The 22,899-nt window shown below is 38.3% G+C and overlaps 1 protein-coding gene and 1 non-coding gene across 2 annotated transcripts in view; one reads left to right on the forward strand and one right to left on the reverse strand.

Moving 5' to 3' along the window:
- Nucleotides 1–22,899, reverse strand: part of LOC150056984 (phosphatidylinositol 3,4,5-trisphosphate 3-phosphatase TPTE2-like) — a 105,115-nt gene that overhangs the window by 66,383 nt on the left and 15,833 nt on the right. The window contains exons 4-13 of the mRNA XM_090341794.1: nt 22,423–22,473; nt 20,531–20,587; nt 19,202–19,252; nt 18,112–18,168; nt 16,002–16,052; nt 11,104–11,148; nt 8,987–9,019; nt 7,344–7,388; nt 4,980–5,033; nt 511–552 (exon numbers count right to left, since the gene is read on the reverse strand). Of these exons, the coding sequence (XP_090197920.1) occupies nt 511–552; nt 4,980–5,033; nt 7,344–7,388; nt 8,987–9,019; nt 11,104–11,148; nt 16,002–16,052; nt 18,112–18,168; nt 19,202–19,252; nt 20,531–20,587; nt 22,423–22,473 (486 nt within the window). The remainder of the gene's footprint in view (nt 1–510; nt 553–4,979; nt 5,034–7,343; nt 7,389–8,986; nt 9,020–11,103; nt 11,149–16,001; nt 16,053–18,111; nt 18,169–19,201; nt 19,253–20,530; nt 20,588–22,422; nt 22,474–22,899) is intronic.
- Nucleotides 4,307–4,413, forward strand: LOC150056985 (U6 spliceosomal RNA). The gene has a single exon (XR_016537184.1). It is a non-coding gene; the product is annotated as a U6 spliceosomal RNA (small nuclear RNA).

A 22,899-nucleotide genomic window follows, 5' to 3' on the forward strand; every position in this document is an offset into this window, starting at 1 on the left:
GGTTGGTTTTTATAGATTCATTAGCACACATTATTATGGAAGTGATCTCAGACAACAATCTGATTCCCATGCTGTGGGGCAGCGGCAGAGGGGGATGGTGAATACACCATTAACTCAAACGTCAGGCTCACTGGTTCAGATGAGCAACTGAATAATTATTTACAGGATGGTTATAAAGGAGATTACCCTCAGTTTCCAGTACCCACACAGCTGACATTAAAGGCATGTGTGACAAGGAGACACATGTCCTTCTGGACAAACATGTCCTTAATTTCACTAGTGGTATTACTATTTGAACACAGGGTCCTTCATATTTCAACACACTGGCTTGCCATTATTGTTTGTGTCTAAGTATTCAGTTCAGGTGATAAGTGTGTAAATACATATGTGTCTATACATATACATGAATGCTAATATGTTCATATATACATAGGTATATATATAATTGGCATTACCTTCTACATATATACTTTTCTATCCATATATATGATGGGTTTATTTTTATCTCACCTCTCACGTCCAGATAGTGAACTAACTTCATATGGACATGGACTGTAGGAGTAAAAAATACATATAGTCAGATATCACAGGACATCCTAGAATTCACATTGTAGTTTATATTACTCTGCAGATCATGTACTACTGGAGTTTTATTTATTTTTTCATGTATCTGTTTCTCTTCTCACCTTTTATTTGTAACAAGGACAATACTAAAGTTTCAGGTCATTAAAGAAACACATTTGGTCATAAAATACTGACCATACAAATGACCTAAATTCTGGGAGTGAGTTGGTTTCCAGTTCAGTGGGATGGGCTATAGACTTCTCCGAACCATATTACTCAGTGAGCCATCAAATGGTTGAGGCTTCAATTCACTAAGAAAAAGAAATGATGGCCAACCATGTATGATCATCACAGAAAATAAAAACCTTCAAATTTTCAAAGTAGTAATAGATAGGAGAGACCAAGAGACTTGTTAATTAAGCTAAAAGATGACTGCAATGTCCACCCCACTCATGTCTTGGGAAAATCTCCAGAGTGACTGTTGGAGCAAGAGGCCATATATGTACTACCATTCATAAGTGCATTTTATTCTCAAACTGTGAGCTGCCTTTCTATAGAAATGAGCATTGTTGTTTGGGAATGGATATATTTGGTCCAGGAAAATATAAAACTATTAAACATTTATGTTTATGTTTATGTTCTGTGTCGGTTCCTAAACAAAAGTGGAGAGCTAGCTTTTTGTGTTTTTCCTGTAAGTGCACTGTGTGTTCTAATTACAAATCCCTTCTCACCTGTCTAAGTTCCTGATTTAGTCCTTGTGCTCACTTCTTATGTTCAGCATCATAAATATCTATCTTGTGCTAACACATGGTTAGGCCTGAGGTAGGGTCTCTTTTCAGTGTGTTACAGCCTTGAGATGAGAACCAGCACTGCATAGTGTCAGAGCTCGACAGAATGACACTCTGAACATTAGCTTCACATAGTGAGACCTACTTTGAAACCTCTCTTTCTTTTTCTTTCTTGCAAACATGATTCTTCCTTTGGTCCAATCTTCCAGAGACTCAAAAGCAGGAAACCTGATATTTTCTAAAGGAATATGTTACTAAAATGACCAACATAGAAGAAGCATACCTCTCAGGATCTATTCTTTCTAATCATCAATGATGTTATCCACAAGTCTCTCAATGAAAGCACTTAGACACCTTGTCAAAGAAACGGTATTGTCAAGGGACTCTTGAGTATGATTTCACAAATCCCAACTCCTTTTTCCTATCACTTCTAGTCTCAGTTGGATGGGTTTTTGTTGTTGTTGTTGTTCCTTTGTCTTTTCTTTCCTTTCTCTCCTTTTCTTTGTCTCCTTCCTTCTTTCCTTCCTTCTTTTCTGCCTTCCTTCTTCCTTTCTTCACTCCCTACTTACTTTCTTATACCACTCTGTTTGTGGGGGACAGTGGTTACTCTAATTTGAATACAGGTCCCTTGTCTAGTAGCCAGGTGCTCTACCACATCATGGCCTTCTTTTTTTTTTATTAAGCAAACTTTTATTGAAGCTTACATTGTGGTACAGAAATACATTTCAACTGATTAAAGTCCAACACCAATGAAGAGAGAAATTATGGCACCAAAATTTTCCCTCCTCTACCGGCCTAGATTTCTATTCAATCTACAGTTCTAGGCTTTGCTCCACATAAACTTGCACAAGTTTTCAACATTAGAACTCTTAATTATATTAGGAAAAGAAAAACCAGACCTCAAGCCAAAAATGCTATCAAAATCGACTGGGATACTGTTCAAAAACAAAATCCTCCTTGACAGAGCAAGTCTACACATTAGGTACTATGCTCAGTAAGAATCAAACTGATAAAGCTAACTGAAAGCTTCAATTAAATGTTTGATCCACAGGATGCTTGAAATAAAAGTCAAAACAGTGTTCCAACCACTTGATCTCAAACCAAGTAGGAATTGTTTAGAAACACTTACAAAAGGTGTTTCATTTATAAATACAGAAGGAATAAAACATCACTGCATCGATCCAGAAATTATCAAGAAAATATTGTGGACAACAAATACAAAATTTAATTTTGTAATACAAAAGTTAATTTGCTCTTCTTGGTTGCTTGATTACCAGTTTTTGTAAATATAGCTAAAATATGCCAACTCTTGAAAGCCTATACTTCTAGCCATTTCCTGTTGAGTATTTGTGAAATTTGGTGTGTCTTTTATCCATTCAAAAACCCTGCCACGCAATTGTGTGAATAACCTGACAGTTCTCATTCTGGACATTATTCATCCTGTGACTTCCTTGGTAAAAAGACCATATAGGAACAAGAAGAATCAACATCTCACATGCATCACAAAACCACAGAACTTTAAGCCACAAGATGAAAACACCACTGATTCTGCTCTGAACCCAAGTTTATAGTAGAGATTATTAATGAAAACTAGTGGCAATGGCTGCTGAAAGTATAAGGTAAATGATCCAAGCAGAATAGATATCCTTTATGCTAAATGTTCTTGCTTACATACTCAGTGATAAGTTCTTTTATACCACTACTTAACAAGTTTGTATATTTCATCAGAAGCTAATCCAATTTATTCAAGAATAGAATATAGTTGGATTGTTTAGAGTACTCTGGAAATCTGTAATTCTCTATGGGTTCTTGCTGGAAATGATTCAAAAGATTTTGAATACACTCATCAACTGAGGGACATCTGGGTTGGTTCCATATCTTTGCTATGGTAAATAGTGCTGCAATGAACATCGCTGTGCTAGTGGATTTAGTATGCCCTTGTTCCTGGACAGTTGGGTAAATGCCAAGTAGTGGAATTGCTAGGTCACAGGGGAGCTCTATGTTTAGTCTTTTGAGGAACTGCCATACTGCTTTCCATAGTGGCTAAATGAGTTTGCACTCCCACCAACAGTCTAGTAGTGATCCCTCCTGGCCACATCCCCTCCAGCATCTGTTGTCATTCAAATTTGCTACTTTATAAAAAGAGCCCATGCCAATAAAGAGGCAAAATTCTAACACCCTTGAAAGAAAATTAAACTCAGGGATCATCTTCCTGCTTCCCCACCTGGGGCATGAAATTCATATAGAAACCCACAGTGTAACAGTGTATTGCTTTATTTGAGGGGCAGAGGAGAAGACACCACGGTGAGGGAAGACTACAAATGCAAGAAAAATTATTAAAATAGTAATACACAAAAGAGTAATAACTAGAATCATTCATGAGGATCCAACTTGTGGAAGAAAAATTTTAATTGTTGTTGCAAAAAAACATTTGTATGAAGTAGAAACTGGTGTCAGTAACATTAGTAGAGAACATATTCTATAAAGTGGAGGTAACTGGATGTAAAATTCTGGCAGCAATATAATAAACAGTCCCAGATGGTTAGGCTGAGGCCAACACCTAATGAGGACAAAAGCCTTGTCTGTGGGGAATTTTGGATGATACCTGCAGAAATATACTGTGCATAAACCAAATTGAATTGTTTTCACACATGCTGTAAAGTTTCTTACAGTAAAAGTTATATTCTACATGCACTTCAATTTCACAGCAAGAGTGGTATAGAATACCTAAACACAGAAGAGAGCATTCATGCAAGATATCTAACTCCTTGATATAATAATGCATACACTTCAAAATGCACATAATGGCTTTCTTTTTTGGTGCTAATCTAGTGATTGGCACCTGCTTGGGACAGGTCTAGCACTAGACTAAGATCTTCCTAAGTATGTTTCCTAGTAATTGAGATCCCAGGCCTGCACCCTTCTTTTTTGTTTGTTTAAAAATCTCTATGTCAGTGCTTGCTTCAGCAGCACATATACTAAAATTGGAACGATACAGAAAAGATCAGCATGGCCCCTGTGCAAGGATTACACGCAAATTTGTGAAGCATTCCATATTTTTCAATGGTTACCTTCATTTGTCATAATTACTATAAACTTTGGACTCTCCTAGCAGAGGTTTACATTAGGGCAAAACCTAGATACATAAGACCAAATAGGATGAGGCTAAATGAAAGGACCTCCAGGATATGGAAACAAGAGCCATGTAATATGTGATTGTTGTTCTTAATGTACTAGGTTATTTCTCATCTCTTTGTCCCTTGGTTATCTCATATTGTTACAGTATCTTACCTGGTTATCTGATACATGTATATATTTTTATTTGAAATAGGATAGGGAAGGGGAAAACAAGATGATTGGGAGGGGATGGGGGAGGGAAATGGGGACAAAACATCAGAAAGGGTAGCAATGTTGTGAAGTAATGCACCTTCTATCTGGCAAATATAATGTAACCCTTCTATTAATTACAATAAAAATAAATTTAAAAAAGAAAAAAGGAAGAATCTCTATGTTTGTGTTGTATGTATATTTGTATGTTTCATCTCCTACTGTCATATGTTTCATCTGTGTCAAGAAACATGTATGTATTGAATATATATTTAGTTGTCATATTGGTTTTGCACTCACTCATCAGTTGGAATTCCAAGAAGAGGTACAGGTAAAACTTCAGAAAGATCCACACTAAGAGAAAACATATAGTTATGCATGTCACAGATTCATAGCACACATTTTATTTTAAAAAAGTGCCTGTGGACACAAACAAGTTGAGTTTCAGATATTATGTTCATATTTCCATCTATACATAGTTCATCATTAATTACAATTGTATCTACATGATAATACTTAACATTATGCCTGTGAAATTAATAGACATTTCACCCTTTGGATAGTTCTCTAGTAGTACTATAAACTGACATGGGGCATTTATTTCACAATTTACTACAGGTTGTACATATGAGATATTGCCACTTCTAAGGTCATTCCTTCATTTGCTTTCATTTCTCAAGTGTTTTTACTTCCACTCACACTGGGTGAATCCATAAACCAGATAGGAAAAAGAGAAGACAGCCATAAAATTGAACATGAAGGAACAAAGGATGCATTAAAAAAAAAACAGAAATAGGGCCGGGAGTTTGGCCTACTGGTAGAGTGCTTGCCTAGCACGCACGAAGACCCGGGTTTGATTCCTTGGTACCACATACCTAGAAAAAGCCAGAAGTGGTGCTGAGGCTCAAGTGATAAAGTTCTAGTCCTGAGAAAAATCCAAGGACAGTGCTCAGGCCCTGAGCTCAAGCCCAGGACTGGCAAAAAAAAAAAAAAAACAGAAATAATGTACAATGTAAGAAATATTTAAGAAATATTTATTTACTGAACAATAAGAGCCCTAACCCTAAAGACAGAGATTGTTTAATGGATTAAACAAAAACACCCATTGACCCAATGATAAACTCCCAACTAAATATGTATTTTATGAGTGAAGACATAGAAAGACTGAAATTAAAGCACTGGGATGAGCTGGGAGTTTGGCCTAGTGGTAAGAGTGCTTGCCTAGCATACACTAAGACCCAAGTTCGATTCCTTGGTACTACATGCATAGAAAAATCCAGAAGTGGTTATGTGGCTCAAGTGGTAGAGCTCCAGCCTTGAGAAAGACCAAGGACAGTGCTCAGGCCCTGAGTTCAAGCCCTGAGACTGGGAAAAAAAGTAATGGGATTGCTTTATGATTCCTACAAACATAAACCAAGAGCAATCATGAGTTGCTGTATTTATACAAGAAAAAAAATAGATTCTATCACCGAAAAGAACTATATAATAGTACAAAGAAAGACAGCATATTACTCAAAAAGTATCAGTAGAAAATAATAATTGTAAAAATACAGGAACTCATTGAAAGACAATAAAAGAGGTTAACTGGAGATCAGAGTCTCAGATCCTTTTGTGCCTGGGCTGGCTTGGATCCTTGATCCTCAGATCTCAGCCTCAGAGGGGCTAGGATCATAGGTGTGAGCCACTGCGTCCAGAAATTTTTTAAGCACACATAACGCACATGTATTCACTTAAACCACAAAAGGACTGATGAAGAAATCATGAAAAAATACAAACTTTCTCAAACTGATAAAAATGAAAAACATTACTGCAAACATACTTCTTTGTGGGTGCTACAAGCTGATCTCAAAGTAATACAAGTAATGGTATGACCAGTGTATGTGAGGGGAATGGAGAGGAATGTGACTATATAGAGATGTGTTTCTGAGCAGAAAGAACTTCAAGAGCAAAGAAGGGTATCTATGCTAGAATTCATGAATTCAAAAACACTAAGTACCGGGTCAGTCTAGCAGAAATCAATAATAAATAATATCATAGAAATGTCAATTATGTCTCAGGAGGCTGAGATCTGAAGATCATGTTCAAAGCCAGTCTGGGCACAAAAGGACATGAGACTCTTATCTCCAATTAACTTCTAGAAAATGGGAAGTGGTGTTTGGTTCAAAGGTAGAGCCTTGAGCTGAAGAGCTCAGGGACAGCACCCATGCCCAGAGTTCAAGCCTTCTGACCCACAAAAAAAGTAATGTCAATTCTGCAACCTGACCATTGAATTTAGTATATTAAGTGTGTCAAACTCTTACAGTACACACTATACATATGGATACCTACTACATGTTGAATTAAAGGAAAACATATTTTAAAAGTTAAACCAGAATTGTATAACATGTTATATATTTTCAAATAAAACAAAATGGCACAATGCTGTAATCACAGGCTACAGGGAAAATATAAAGAAACACAATTCTGTAGTGCAATTCATCTCACTATCGAGTTCTCAAATTTATCTTCACCTTTCTCTATGTGCTTTTGTATGAGCCAGATTACATATATGTATAGGTACATGTTTATAGACATACATTTACATATTGTGCATTGCTATTTACGATACCTATCCATCCATCCATTTTACTACATGTCTATTTTAGGGTCTCATTGATTTCTCACCTTTTGTTCATTGCTGAATCTTCAAATGCCCATTCAGAGGAAGATCTGTGGGATTTAAAAGTACATAAGCCTCAGACATCACATAATTGCTATGATTCACATTCTGGTTCTATTTACTCTGCTGCTTATATACACTAATGGGATTTCATTTCCATTTAATCAATTTTTTGAAACTTTATTACTTTTCAATACAGGTTAGTTTTTATAGATTCACTAGCACATATTATTCTTGTAAAATAGTTTAATTTAATCTTTTTTGTTCCATATTTCACAAATATATTAAAGAAGAGCCTCATATTTTTAGTTTTAGTTTCTCCCAGTTCAGCTCAACTGCCTAGGTAAAAATCCCTTCTACTCTATATAATTCTCTGCTGCATAAATCCATACACACACTTATGTTTATGATCTGAAAATGTCTCTCTGAACATTGAAAACCAACCACCCATGTGGCAGAGCTCTATATTAATAAGGCACCAGGCTCCCGGAGACAGCTGTGGATAATGAGGGACACATGCGTCATCTCTGCTGCACGATTCTCAGGTTGTACTGCTCCATATCTATCACTTCCTCCTCTGTGCTCCAACCAGGCAGGACTGTCTGTCTCCTTTAGTCTAAACCATTAGACTCTTAAAGAGAAAACCTGGAATTTTCTAAAGCATTGCCTCTTAGTAGGAATAACGAAAGGGCTGACTGAAACAGATTACTTCTAATGACCTTTTCCTTTCTGACTCCATTTGATCGAAATATAGAGATCATGCACAATCTCTCAGTGAAAATATCTTTCAAAGACACATTGTAATCCTAAGATTCTCTAGAAGACAACTTAACAAATTCCAATTTTGTCTGGCCCTTTTTTCTTGGTACTATAGTTGGATGATAGTGTGTACAGTCTGCTGACTGGGCAAGGGCTGGACCGCCTGATCTATGGCCCAGATCCTTCTTTTTTCCCTGTTTTCAGAAAAGGTCTCCATTAAGGGCCTGGAAGTGACCTCAGACCATATTATGATTTCTATGCTGCTAGAAGGAGGTTGGGGGAAATACACCACTGAGCTCAAATGACAGATTCATATTCCAGTAACTGTTCATAAGATGGCTTGTAGATTAAATTAAAGGCATGTGTGACAAGCAAACACTTCCTGATAGACATGGCATTATTTTTTTTTCCCCTGGTTAGTCTTGGGGCTTGAACGCTGGGCCAGGCATTGTCCCTGAGCTTTTGTGTTCTATCACTTTGAGACACAGCACAACTTCTGGTTCTGATTAATTGGTCATTAGAGTCTCACAGGCTTTCCTGCCCAGGCTGACTTTGAACTACAATCCTCAGATCTCAGCTTCCTGAGTAGCTAAGATTACAAGCTTGAGCCACTGGCACTCGGCTGACATGCCCTTAATTTTACTAGTAGTACTGTCGTTTGAACACAGGAGGATCTTTCCTCTTCTGACACCTGTGCATCACATATACCATCAGTACTTGCTTGCTATTTCCTTTTTTGTGTGTATGTCCAAGAATTCAGTCACATGTTTATGAATACGTGTGTCCATGTGTCTGTCCATACATACATATATATATATAAAACTATATAAAACTGGCATAAACCTCTATTTGCCTATTCACATACTTTATGGGTTTATTTGTATCTCACCTGACATGAAGAGGTGCATAAAGTTCATATGTACTATACGAATTAAAAAAGAATATAGTCAGATATCCATGACCTCCTAGAATTCACATTCTCATTTAAATAACTCTGCAGATCATATGCAAGGAGACTTTATTTTTTTTTACCTATACCTTTCATACTCTTATCCTTTATTTGGAATAAAGACAACACTATAGTTAGATCATTAAATAAACACACTTGGACACAGAATACTGACAATAAGTGTGGCCTGAATTCTGGGAGTGAGTGGGTGGGACAAGGGTATAGGTATAAGATCCTCTCCAAAGAAGGAGAGAACCATGTTACTCAGGGAGCCAACAAAGGGGTGGGGCTTAATTCACTTAGGGAAAGGAATGTTGGTCAACCATTCATCATCTTCATCGCAACAAATCAAATCCACCAACTTTTCAAAATCATTGTTGAGAGCAGGTAACTACAGACTTACAGACTTATTAATGTCCTCTATTCATGTGTTGGAAAAGTTCAGAGTGACTGCTGAAGCAAGGAGCCTTTCATATGCTCCCACTCACTAGTACATTTTTACTCTCAGGTATATCAGTTATTCTGAAACTTGTGAACAATTTCCCACAGAAATGAATGTTATGTATTTGGTATGGGAAATACAGAATTATCAACATTTATGTTCCGTGTTTGCTACTAAAAAAAAAAAGTAGAGTGTTAGCTTTTTGTTTTTTACCTTGTATGTTCTAAATTCAATCCTTTTTACCCTATCTAAACTCCTGATTCTCCAGTCCTTACGACCACTTCATATGTAAGCATCATAAATATCTACCCTGCTCTAACACAAGATCAGGTCTAAGGTAGGGTCTCTTTACAGTGTGTTACAGACTTAGTATGAGAACCAGCCTTGCATGGTTGCAGACCTAGACATAATAACATTTGAGACCCTAGCTTCAGATAGTCACAGGGTTCTGTATTATAAGGGTCACAGTCATGAGCTAGATTTTTTTTTTGGTGGATCATGGGGGCTTGAACTCTGGGCCTGGGCACTGTCCCTGAGCTCTTCAGCTCAAAGCTACTGCCCTACCCCTGGAGCCACAGCCCCACTTCCTATTTTATAGCGATTAGTTGGAGGTAAGAATCTCATGGTCTTTAGTGTCTGGGCTGACTTTGAGTCTCCATCCTCAGATCTCAGCCTCCTGAGTAGCTAGGCATGAGTCATCGCATGAGCTAGATTTTTTATGCACAGGGTTCTGCTTGTTCACTATCCTCTATTTCTGTTGCCTTTTCATTTCTGTAAACAGGATTCTCTTCATTGGTTTCATCCACTATAGACTCAAAACTAAGAAACCTGATATTTTCTTTTTTTGCCTAAACAGAACATTTTCTTTTTCTTGTCCTTTATTTTTATTTTTTAATGGGGTTACAGTTACATTCATGAGGTAGTAAATACATTACTTCTCAAACCCAAAATCTGATATTTTACCCCAAATCTGATATTTTCTAAAGGAATATATTACTAAAATGACCAACATAGAAAAAGCATATTTCTCATGGGCTAATGATAACAGAAAGTTATCCACAAATCTCTCAGTGAAAGAATTTATATTCCTTGTCAAAAAGTATGTATAATGTCAAGAGATGCTTGGCAAACAATTCACAAATCTCAACTTCTTTTTCCTTCTGCACCTAGTCTAAGTTCCTTTATTTCTGCTCTCTTCCTTTCTTCCAATTATTCATTATTTCTTTATTTTCCTTCTTTTCTACCTACCTTCTTCCCTTTCCCTTTTTTCATTCTTTCTCTTTTTGGAGAGGGTGACAATGGTTTGAATATAGGTCCCTTGTCTACTAGCCAGGTATGCTACAACATCATTATATCATTCTTTAATGTTTTTCATGTTTCCTTCTGGGGTTTGGTATGGCAGTATACCACAATCTTTCTGTGTTTTCCAGTTCCTAACATCTCAGACATGTACAACTATGGCTTCTGTTTTAGATAACAATATATGTCTATATTTTGAATTATATTCTATTTATACTCTACAATCATGGATGTATAACTGTATGTGGTGTGTGTGTGTGTGTGTGTGTGTGTGTGTGTGTGTGTATTCAGTTGACATATTGGTTTTGTTACTCACTATTCACTTGTGGTTCCATTTAGAGGAACTTCAGAATGTTCCACACTAAGAGAAAACATATAGTCAGACATATACATTTTACCACATTTATGGCTAAAGAGCTAGCAATTCTAGAAATGAACTGTTTGGGCTTAAGCTACTCTTGTTCATATTTGCACCTATACTTAGTTCATTTAATAAAACTGCATCTTTATAAGAAAATAACACATTTCTTAAGGCCTGTGAAATTAGTGAAGATTTCACACTTGGAATAATTCTCTAGTATTAACACAGACATTACCACTGGGCTTTGATTTCATAATTCAATAATGTTGTACACATGAGAATTTCACGCATATTACCAATTCTAAAGTCATTCCACCATTTACTTTCATTTATCAAGAGTTTTTACTGCCAATCATATGGGGTAAGTCCATAGACCAGCCAAGCAAAAGCTGGCAGCATCAAAATCCACTAATATCAAGAAAGGATCACTCAGTCAGTCACAACACATCACAGTATATTATAAGATAAATTGGTCTAAGGCACTAAAAAAATTACATTTACACAGAAATGGAGACACAAAGAGTGATCAAATGCAGCAGTGGCATTCACTGTACATCATGTTGAAAACTAATCATAACACCTACACTAGGCAAAACTGTCAGCCTTATAATAACAATTTTTAAAAAACCATTTCACATTAATGGGTGACACTGATCAAGATGCAATGTATTTATGAATGGATTGGCTGAATACTAACTACTCTGTATAGCAGTACAGAATGTACCTTCCTCATTTTTTTCTGAAGCAATCTCCAGGATAGATGGTACTTTACCCAAGAAACCATTATCCAATATAGTTTTAAAAACTGAAGTTATTTCTATATCTTATTTACTAATGAAATAAAAGTAGAAAGTAACAACTTTAGGAATTATACAGGCACACACAGGTACATGACAGTCACTTGAACTACCAAAGGACTGATGAAGAAATCATCAAGGAAATACAAATTTTCTCAAACTGATTAAAAAGAACACATATGAATCTAGAGCAAATCATGTTGAGCGAGATAAGTCAAGACCAAAGGAACAAAAGGCGCATGGTATCCTTAATATATGGTGATTAGATCCAAGCAAGACTCAATATTTGCGTACCCAATGCTATGGACATGGTATTTGAAATATAAACACAACTACATAGTCATAAAAATCTATGACATAGGGGCCGGGAGTTTGGCCTAGTGGTTAAAGTCCTTGCCTAGCATGCATGAAGACCCGGGTTCGATTCCTCGGTACCACATACATATTTAAAAAAACAGCCGGAAGTGGTGCTGAGGCTCAAGTGGTAGAGCTCTAGCCTTGAGAAAGTCCAAGGACAGTGCTCAAGCCCAGGACTGGCAAAAAAAAAATCTATGACATAATGTTTTATTACATAGATTAATAGGTATCTATGACATACAAACCCTCAGCCTAATTTTAATTATGTTCTAAAATCTAAGTGCCAGTGTTAAATACGCCAGTTGAAATATGATGTAAAAATCAATGTTAAGGGCCAGAGTTTGGCCTAGTGGTAGAGTGCTTGCCTAGTATACACTAAGACCCGGGTTCGATTCCTTGGTACCATATACATAGAAAAAAAGCCAGAAGTGGTACTGAGGCTCAAGTGGTAGAGCTCTAGCCTTGAAAAAGTTCAAGGACAGTGCTCAGGCCCTGAGCTCAAGCCCAGGACTGGCAAAAAAAATCAATATTAATAAACTCTTTAATAAAAAAAAGAAAAAGAAAAAAAGAACACATATTATCACAAACACTCTCCCTTCTGTGTGTTGGGGGCCGAGTAACGCCATTCTAATAACTTTCTGCTGAGACCTGCAGTAGGGGTAAACAAGTGGACCTCTTTATCCTGCCCACCTGTTGTGCTGAGAGGCTCCCGCACCCAATATAAGGAGGGGAGTTTTAGAGAGAGGGAGATTCCTGCCTTGATGAAGCTGTGTGGTGTTTCTGCTTGTGCTCCGGAGAAGCAAGGCTGAGTGCGGGAGGACAGTGGGCCCTCTCCTCTTGCGGCTTGGACTGGTTGGGGTGTGCTTTTTCCCATCCCTCCTCAGGAGGGACTGGGGATGAAGGACCCCGACATATTGGCGCCCAATGTGGGGCACGAAAGAGGCACGACTGTGAGTTGAGCCAAGTGAGAACTGAAAAACCAGAGAAAACCTGAAAGGCACAAAAAGACTGAACAACCAGGGAAACCTGAAGGGAAAATGCAGGCTGAAGTTGCTTACAGGGAAAAAGAAAAAGACAGGAAGACAAGGAGAAAGAGAGGAACAAAGAGAAAGAGAAAAAGAAAAAAGGTGATAAACAGGAGAAAGGGAAGCAACTACCTGAGAAAGTCAAAGAAGAAAAACTCAAAGACTGAAAACCCAGAGAAACCTGAAAGGAAAAAGGGACTGAAAGGCCAGGGAAACCTGAAGGAAAAATACAGGCTGAAATTGCTCACAGGGAAAGAGAAAAAAGACAGAGAAAGACACAGGGAGAAAGAGAAAGAAAACTCCTCAAAGACTAAACCAGTGAATGTGTGTGAAAGGGATTTTAATCATTCCCAGATCACCTCCGAAGCGAGGGTCACTTTGGTAGGAACCTCGCGGAGGGCAAGGCAATGTCCCAGGAAAGGAGGAACCTCGCAGGAGTCTCTGGCCAGAGCAGTAGGGCGAGGCTAATAGTTACCTCGCGGAGGGCGAGGCCTATTTTCTATTTTTCAAGAGATTTTAGAATAGAACCAAGTGGGTTCAGACTGGAACGACTGCGAATGTGTGTGTGAAAGGTAAATCTAAGTCAATATGGGAGTAAACAGTTTAAGAACAGGTGAAAAGCGCAGACTTGAGAAAGAGAATTAAGTGGTAGTGATCTAGAAAGCCTGTGTTTGGGTTCAGAATAGTTGAAAACAGGCTAAAGCTTTTTAAAGTCCCTGATGAAATATAGAGACGACGCCCCTGAGTCAGCTTGAAGAAGTTACAGAAAATGGATCTTCGCCCATAACCCCCTTAAAATGAAGGGACCAGAGTCATTTTTGGACAGTAGTTTAAAACAAAAAGGGGGGGACTGGAAGACGACTCTAATTCTTCCATTGCCCTGCTATTCCTTATGGCTTGTGTGAATGTTTTCTTAGTTAATGTTGGAATGTTTCCCTATTTTCTCGGTTGTAGTCAGAGCCACTCAGTATACTAGTGCCTGTATAGGCAGAGAAGAATGCTTTCCCGCTCATCAGTAAGAGACTTTGGTGTTTTCATGCCCTTACTGCTTCGAGTATTGTCCTTGCCACTGTGGTTCCTACAGAGAATGCTTTGAATGTGAGGACTGGAATTGTTATGTGCACAAATGACAATATTCTAACTTTGGGTGATTGTTATCTTGACACTATTTTGGGATTGATCAGTACAAATGACAATATTCTAACTTTGGGTGATATCTTGACACTATTTTGGGATTGATCAGTTTGGATTTGTTTTCATGCACTATAATTGTAAGTCAACGCAGAAAGTGCTAATGAGACGGGCATCTGCTCCCATGGAAATAGATGCATCCCCTCAGGTCTGATTTGCTTAGACAGCTGGTAGTCAAAGATGGGAAAGTCCCAGCTATTAGCCTATCAACCTAAGACAGGAGCCAAGTACCTATCAACCTAGCCAAGTAAAAAGGACTTGGTGATCCCATGACGAGTAAGAAGACTAATGAGCTTGGAGACACCTAAGACAGGCACAGCCGATCTAATATGGTGGTAGCTCCACATATCCTAAGTTTTGTCTTTTTTTAAGATGAAAACGGGGGAGATGTTGGGGGCCGAGTAACGCCATTCTAATAACTTTCTGCTGAGACCTGCAAGTAGGGGTAAACAAGTGGACCTCTTTATCCTGCCCACCTGTTGTGCTGAGAGGCTCCCGCACCCAATATAAGGAGGGGAGTTTTAGAGAGAGGGAGATTCCTGCCTTGATGAAGCTGTGTGGTGTTTCTGCTTGTGCTCCGGAGAAGCAAGGCTGAGTGCGGGAGGACAGTGGGCCCTCTCCTCTCGCGGCTTGGACTGGTTGGGGTGTGCTTTTCCCCATCCCTCCTCAAGAGGGACTGGGGACGAAGGACCCCAACACATGTGGAAACTACAAACTGATCTCAAAGAAATACAAGATGGCACAGCAGTGTGTGCATGACCAGGGTGTGGGAGGGGAATGAAGAAGGTGGTGAATGCATCAGACGTATTTCTGAGCAGAAGAAATAATTCCTTCAACAGCAAAGAAAGAAATCATACATTAAAAACTTCAAAATGTCAAGTGAAAATGAGACTGAAGGCTTTGACTGAAACCAATGACATAAAACTAAGAGAGCAAAAATGCCAGTTATGCAATCTGATTGTCACACTACACTTGTGTACTCTATGTCTACCTACTACTTGTCAAAAGAATATTTTGAGAAGCTCAACCAAGCCGGATGCTGGGGGCTCATGCCTGTTATCCTAGGTACTCAGGAGGCTAAGATGGAAGGATCACCGTTCAAAGCCAGGCTGGGCTGCTGATCTCCTATTAACCACCAGAAAGCCAGAAGTAGCACTGTAGCTCAAGGAGTAGAGCACTAGCCTAGAGCTGAAGAGCTCAGGGACAGTGCCCAGGCCATAACATAGTACACATAAATGAAGTAAATTGATATAAAGTTTGCACCACATTCTAAAATGAACACATGTAGAAACATACACAACAGCAATTCTTCACACTATAAGTGTTTCGGAATTATCTGTACCTTTCTATACATTCAAAATTTCATATATATATTATAATAAAGGTATGTTTATATACATACCATAAATGTATATTTAGGGTATCTATAGATCAGTGTTACTGTTTTGTCTGTTTTATGGATAAATTTATAAGGTCTCACCTTCTCCTTGAAGGTTCATTCTCATGTCCTGTTAACAACTTGGGTTCAGGGGGCCTACGGAATTTAAAAGTACAGAGAGACAAATATCACATGACTTCTAGTCTTCACATCCTGGTTCAAATTATTCTGAAGTTTATATATGCTCATCGTTCATTGCAGTGTAAATCAGTTTTTTGGAACTTGGCTACTTTTCAATAGAGGCTAGGTTTCATAGATTCAAAAACCCATACTAATCCTAGGAAATAGTTTTAATTTGAGCATTCTGTTCTTGAATTCACAAATATATAACAACATAGTGTTTCTCTCACTTTAATCCTTTTGCCTAGGTTAAAAAAAATCCCTTCTAAAAAAAAAATCCCTTCTATTCTAGGCTGCATTAGTCCCTGAACACACATTTTTTTTGCCAGTCCTGGGCCCTGAACTCAGTAGGCCAAACTCCTGGCCTGTGAACATACTTTTTAAATTCAGCATTCTAAGGGTCTGTCTCACTTTAACACAAGATAGAGAAATTATATGCCAGAGTTAGGAGGCCTAACTCTAATTCTATGGGGAACCATTCACTCATGTGGCAAAGCTCTACATCAATAAGGGTTTGGGGCACAAGCCTCAAATAGTGACAGAGCTTAGGTTGTACTGCTCCACTTCCTCATCTATGCTCCCAACAAGATCCCCTCCTTTGGTCCAAACCATTACAGACTCTCAAACAGAAAACTTTGTATTTTCTAAGATATTGTCTGGTGTTAAAAGTAAAAAAAAAAAAAAAGACTTCTTAGCTTACTTCTTAGATCTTTTCCTTTCTGACTCCATTTGATCAAGATATAGAAATCACCTGCAGAACTCAGTGAAAACATCTCAATAGACTTTCAAAGATACACTGTAATCTCAAAGTCCGTCAAAGGGTAATTTAACAAATTCCAATCTTTCAGCCTTTATGCAGAAGGTAATACTGTAGTTGGATGACGGGCATTTTCCCTGATGGCTAGGCAAGCACTGTACCACCCAACCAATGGCCTAAGTCCTTTTGTGCTGTAGATATGTTTTCTGATAAAATATTCCTTTTAGGTGTGGAAGTGACCTCATACCACTATTTGATTATCGATGATCCTGGTGAGGGATTGGAGAAGTACAGCTGTGAGTTCCAAAGATCAAACACATTGTTATAGAGACCCACATGTGAACCCACCTTTCCATATCATCCATGAGTGGTATGGATTGGGAATGGACATAGTTGGTCTGTGAAAATATTAGCCTTTTGTGTTTTCCCCACAAGTGCATTGTTTTCCTTTTTTTTTTTTTTTTGGCCAGTCTGGGCTTGAGCTCAGTGCCTGAGCACTGTCCTTGGACTTACTCAAGGCTAGAGCTCTACCACTTGAGCCTCAACACCCCTTCTGGCTTTTTTCTATGTACGTAGTACCAAGGAATTGAACGTGGATTTTTGTGCATGCTAGGCAAGCACTCTACCACTAGGCTAAACTCCCAGCCTTGTTTTCTTTTTTAATTATTTAATTTTATCGCCAGGGTGATGTACAGAGGGATTAAAGTTTTCTTATGAAACTAATAAAATGTTTAATACACTTTTTGCTGGTTAACTAAGTTTAAGTTCAGCTCACTTCGTAAGAACTCAAACCTCACGTATCTAATTTTCTGCTTCTTAAATCCCCTCCCTCTCTTTCTTCCTTACTAAAGTAATCATGGCTTTTTCCTGCCTGTCAGATGTGGACAAGGAAAAGCAGGATGGAGGCAGGATTCCCCTCTAGCATGCTGGTGGGCCTTCAGGGTTATTGAGACCTAGAGAATGGAACATTGATCCAGTCAATGATCACCATTTTCATAAGATCTACAGAACACTGGGACTGTCTCTTTGTTTCTAAAAGGGACTCTTGGCTCTTTTTGAGTTGCATAAATGCTCTTTGACACTCTGACCAAGGATTGTGGCTGCCAGTCCTTGAATTCCTAGCAGACCATGACCAAGTCTCTTTTGACCTGCTCTAACATTTTGTATTTAGTTTCAAAACATAAAAATATTAGATAAAATTTTTGATAGGTAGTCATATACTCTGTGGATTGCCATCATAGTCTCAGATGATTTTTCCATATAGATGACAAAACTTACCCACGAGTCACCTTTTTATTGGAATGGATGACAATGTCTGTTAATTCATTGTCCTCACTGTGAATGAATAAAAACAGAAAACTGAGTTTGATTGTGTAGAAGAAACCATACTTAGAGTGCTGACTGTTCAAACAATGGCTTTGTACATGCTACAAATTGCTAGTCACTTGAGCTAAATCTCTAGCTCTTCTGTCTCTATCATCACATCCCTCAGGTACTGAGGTTTCTTAGTTTGAATTCAGAACCCTGCCCCTGCTTTCTAGATGCACATTTGAAATCTTGCTTTTGTCTATGTTGGCTTATCCAGTAATCTCCCTGTTTGTGCTTTCATCAGAAACGGGGATAGACAGGCATGCCAATGCCTCACATTAACCATAAACATGAAGGCAGAATAGGTACAAGACTCTTGAGTTTTAGCCATAAAAACAAACAGATACACACCCAATTATTTGTCATTTGGAACAAAATTTAATTTGGAAACCAAGTCAACCCCCCATTAAAGCAGTTGCAAACTTGTCATAATGCCAGGAATAAAGCCTATTGTCCGAGGCAAACAATGTCCTTACATAAGTCACCTTAAGATCGGACACACAAAAAAACAGCATTAAATGTACAGAAAGAGTGCCAGGTATAAAATAAAGCAGAGACCTAGAGGATGAGTCCATAAATCATAGAATTGTCAACAAATAGCAAAATAATGAAAAGGGTTATTCAATTTTTTTAAAGGCTTGAAAAGAACTATCTCTTCATGCACTTGGACATAAGACTCCCATCCCCTAGATCTATGAGATAACTTGTGAGTGCATGAATTATTTTGTTTGTGATAAATTGTTACTACAGTCATTAACATATACTACTCAAATAGGATCTCACACACAGCCTTTCTAAGAGTTTTCTATACTTATCACTAAAATATCAAGAAGTTTATCTCCTGATGGTATTAACATTCATTCATCAAATTTGGAAAAGGGAGGAATGTTACAGACATAAACTGTACTGCCCAACTTTTTGATATAGTTCCCAGGAAATCTGGCTTAATATCTGTGTATCTTTATGTACATATATCTATACATATATGTGTGCATCTCACCTTTCACTGATATCTTCCAGTGTAAGCTCTGTTAGTTCATTTTTCTCAGTGCTAAAGGGTTAAATTATATATAGTCATATACACAGTGAATTTATAGATTTACTTGCTCATACAAGTTAGCTATAACTTACCCAAAACTAATAAATTAGTAGAATTATGTGAAAGTTTTACGTATTTAGTTAAACAAAAAAGTGATTTTTCTGTCTTTTCATAGAAATGAGGCTTCTAGGGGAATTTCCATTTACAGCTGCTGTAGAGAGGTTTCATTTTGATGGCACTAGTGGCTCATGCCTGTAAGCCTAGCTACTCAGGAAGCTGAGATTTGAGGATCAAGGCTTGAAGCCAGCCTGGGCGGGAAACTCTTGAGACTCTTATTTCAATGAACTATACAAAAAAGCCTCAAGTGGTAGAGTGCTAGCACAAGAAGTTCAGGGACAATGCCCAGGCCCCAGGACCAGAAAAGAAAGAAAAAGTAAAGAAAGAAGGGGAAGGAGGGAAGGAAGGAAGGTAGGTTATGCATAATTTAAGAATAGTTCTTTTCTAGGCCAGGTATCTGTGGCTTATACCTAACAATCCTAGACTTTCAGGAGGTTGAGATCTAAGGATCGTGGTTTATAACTCCCCTTGGACAGAAAAGTCTAAAAGATTCGTATCTCCAATTAACTACCAAAATAATCTGGAATGGAGGTGGGGGTCAGGGGTACAGTGCCAGACTTGAGAAAAAACACTTAGGAACATTGCTCAGGCTCTAATGGAGGGGGGGGAAGTATTTCATTCCTAGTAAACCTATAAAATGTTTAATGTTGTAATTTTAAATTCAACTCTATATAGGACTGAAACCTCATATACCATCTAATTTTCTGTTCCTATGTTTCTTCTATTGCCACCTTACTTATACTAATCAAGGTTATATATTTTCTCCCTATCAAATAGCAACAAGGAACAGCAGATTAGAATCAGGACTCCAATTCAACAAAAAGTTCAGTCTCCCTGTTGAATTCTGGAAAATGAACCACTAACCCAGGGTTGACTGTCTCTTTTCTCCTGGGCTCTACCTAACTCTTGGTGCTACCTTTTTATTTCAGAGAGGGATTGTCTCCTGCCCTGGTTTTTTAAGAGTTACACTCATGCACTTTCTATGACTAAGAGATGTGGCTACCAGTCCTTGAATGACCAAATCTCTTCTGTCTTGCTCTAACATTTTCTATTTAGTTTTAATGCAGAATATTATTACATACAATATGTGATAGTTTGTCATATTTTCTGTTGTCATCATTCTCCAAAATGGTTTACCATGCAGATATGCAGATGACAAAAGAAATAACTCACCGAGTTTTCACGTTTTCATTGGGATGGATGACTGCCTCCGTTAATACGTTGTCTTCACTGTGAATGAATGAAAAGAGAAACTTAAGTTGGAATATGTAGAAGTCATACTTGGGACTTGAACTCTGGGCCTGGAAGCTGTCCCTGAGCTCTTCAGCTCAAGGCTACTGCCCTACCCCTGGGCCTAGGCATTGTTCCTGACCTCTTCAGCTCAAGACTACCATCCTACCCCTTGAGCCACAGAGCCACTTTGGCTTCTCTAGTGATTATTTGGAGATAAGAGTCTCACAGTCTTCAATGCCTGGGCTGGCTTTGAGCCACAATCCTCAGATCTCAGCCTCCTGTGTAGCTAGGATTACAGGTGTGAGCCACTGTACCCGGTTACTTTTTTTTTTAAACTAAAGTGTTGACTACTGAAACCTGTGCAAAATAAGCAGGTGCTCAGTCACTTCAGCTATATCCCTAGCTCTTCTGTCTCTACTGCCATCTCTCTCAAGTACTGAGGTTTTAACTCAGAACCCTTTTCCTGCTAAGTGGCAAATTTAGAGTCATGGTTTTGTCTATGGTAGCTTATTCAATGATCTGCCTGTTTGTGCTTTCATCATTATCTGGGATGGATGGGCATGCTAATATCCCACTTCTGTAGTTCTGTGTACTCAGAGGTTGTGACCAGTGGAGAGCAATTTGAAGCCACCCAGATTAGGAATGTCTTGGATTTAAGTCCTTTATCCAAGATAAACCATGTTCTTACAACACTATTCATAGTGTCCAGAACCTTAAAATCATACTTTAAAAAAATTAAAATTCAAGCCAAGTGCCAGCACAAACAGGAAAGTCCCTGAGACTTATCTCTAATTAACCTTGAGAAAACCAGAATTGGTGCGGTGGCTCAAGTGGTAGGGTGCTAGCCTTGAATTGCAAAACTTTAGGTTATAACACCCAGGCCCAGAGTTCAAGCCCCAGGACCAAAAAATAAAATAGTATTCAAAAATTTTGCATTCAAAATAAGGCAGAGCTGGACACTGGTGACTCTCATGTGTAATCTTAGCTATTCAGCAGGCTAAGATCTGAGAATTACGGTTTGAAGCCAGCCCAAGAAGGAAAGTTCCTGAGATGCTAATCTCTAAGCAGACTACTTAGAAAATTCAGTAGACCTGTATGGTTCAAGGGGTAACACTAGCCTTGGGCAAAACAATTCAGGGTTGGTACCTAAGACCTGTTTTCAAGCCCTAGAACCTCACCAAACAAACAAATAAGGCGGAGAACTAGAGGATGAGTCTATGTGTCATAGAATTGTCAACAAATAGCAATAGCGAAGAAGGGTATAGAAAGATTTTTTTTTTGTGAGTCATGTGGCTTGAACTTGGCCTGGGCACTGTACCAGAGCTCTTCAGCTGAAGGCTACCACCCTATCCTTGAGCCAAGCTCCACTTCTGTTTTCTAGAGGTTAATTGGAGATAAGAGTCTCCATCTCGTCTCTGGTCCTTTTGTGCCCAGGCTGGCTCTGTACCTTGATCCTCAGATCTCAGCCTCCAGAGTAGCTAGGATTATAGGAAAGTGCTAGAAAGATTCTTTATACTCCTGATATGTGACTTCTATCCCTAGGGCTGTGTGATAAATTGTGAACACATGACCCATTTGATTTGTGATCATTTATTACTAGAGTCATTGAAAATGTATAGTACCACCCTACACAGAAGACCTAATAGTGTTTAAGAGTTTTCACCATGGCTCACTGAAATAGCATGAAGTCTCTCTTCTGATTGGGTTCTCATTCACTTACTTAACTTGGAGAAGGGAGGAATGTAACAGTCATAACCTGAATGCCTGTTTCATATAGTTTCCATAAAATTTAGCTTAATATTTCTGTATATTTATATATATATACATCTCACCTTTCACTAATATCTTCTAATACCAGCTCTGTTGGTTCATTCTTCTCTGTGCTAAAGGGATAAATTTTACACAGTCAAATGTGAATTCACAGATTTACTTTTCATTCTAGTTAACTCAATCTAGAACTAACAAATTGGAAGAACTTGAAAAGTTTTACACATTTAGTTACATGAAAAGTGGAATTTGTGTCTTACCCTAGTAATGAGGATTGTAGGGGAAATTACATGTTTATAGTTGGCTAAAAAAAGATTTCATGGGGCCAGGAGTTTGGCCTAGTGGTAGAGTGCTTGCCTAGCATGCACGAAGACCCAGGTTCAACTCCTCAGTACCACATACATAGCAAAAAGCTGGAAGTGGTGCTGAGGCTCAAGTGGTAGAGCTCTATTTAGCCTTGAGAAAGGCTAAGTCCTGAGCTCAAGCCCAGGACTGGCAAAAAAAAAATTTCATTGGGGCTGGGTGCATGGCCTAGTAGTAGA

Source organism: Megascapheus bottae, chromosome 11 (assembly GCF_031878675.1).
Source record: "Megascapheus bottae isolate mThoBot1 chromosome 11, mThoBot2.hap1, whole genome shotgun sequence".
NCBI classification, from domain to species: Eukaryota; Metazoa; Chordata; class Mammalia; order Rodentia; family Geomyidae; genus Megascapheus; species Megascapheus bottae.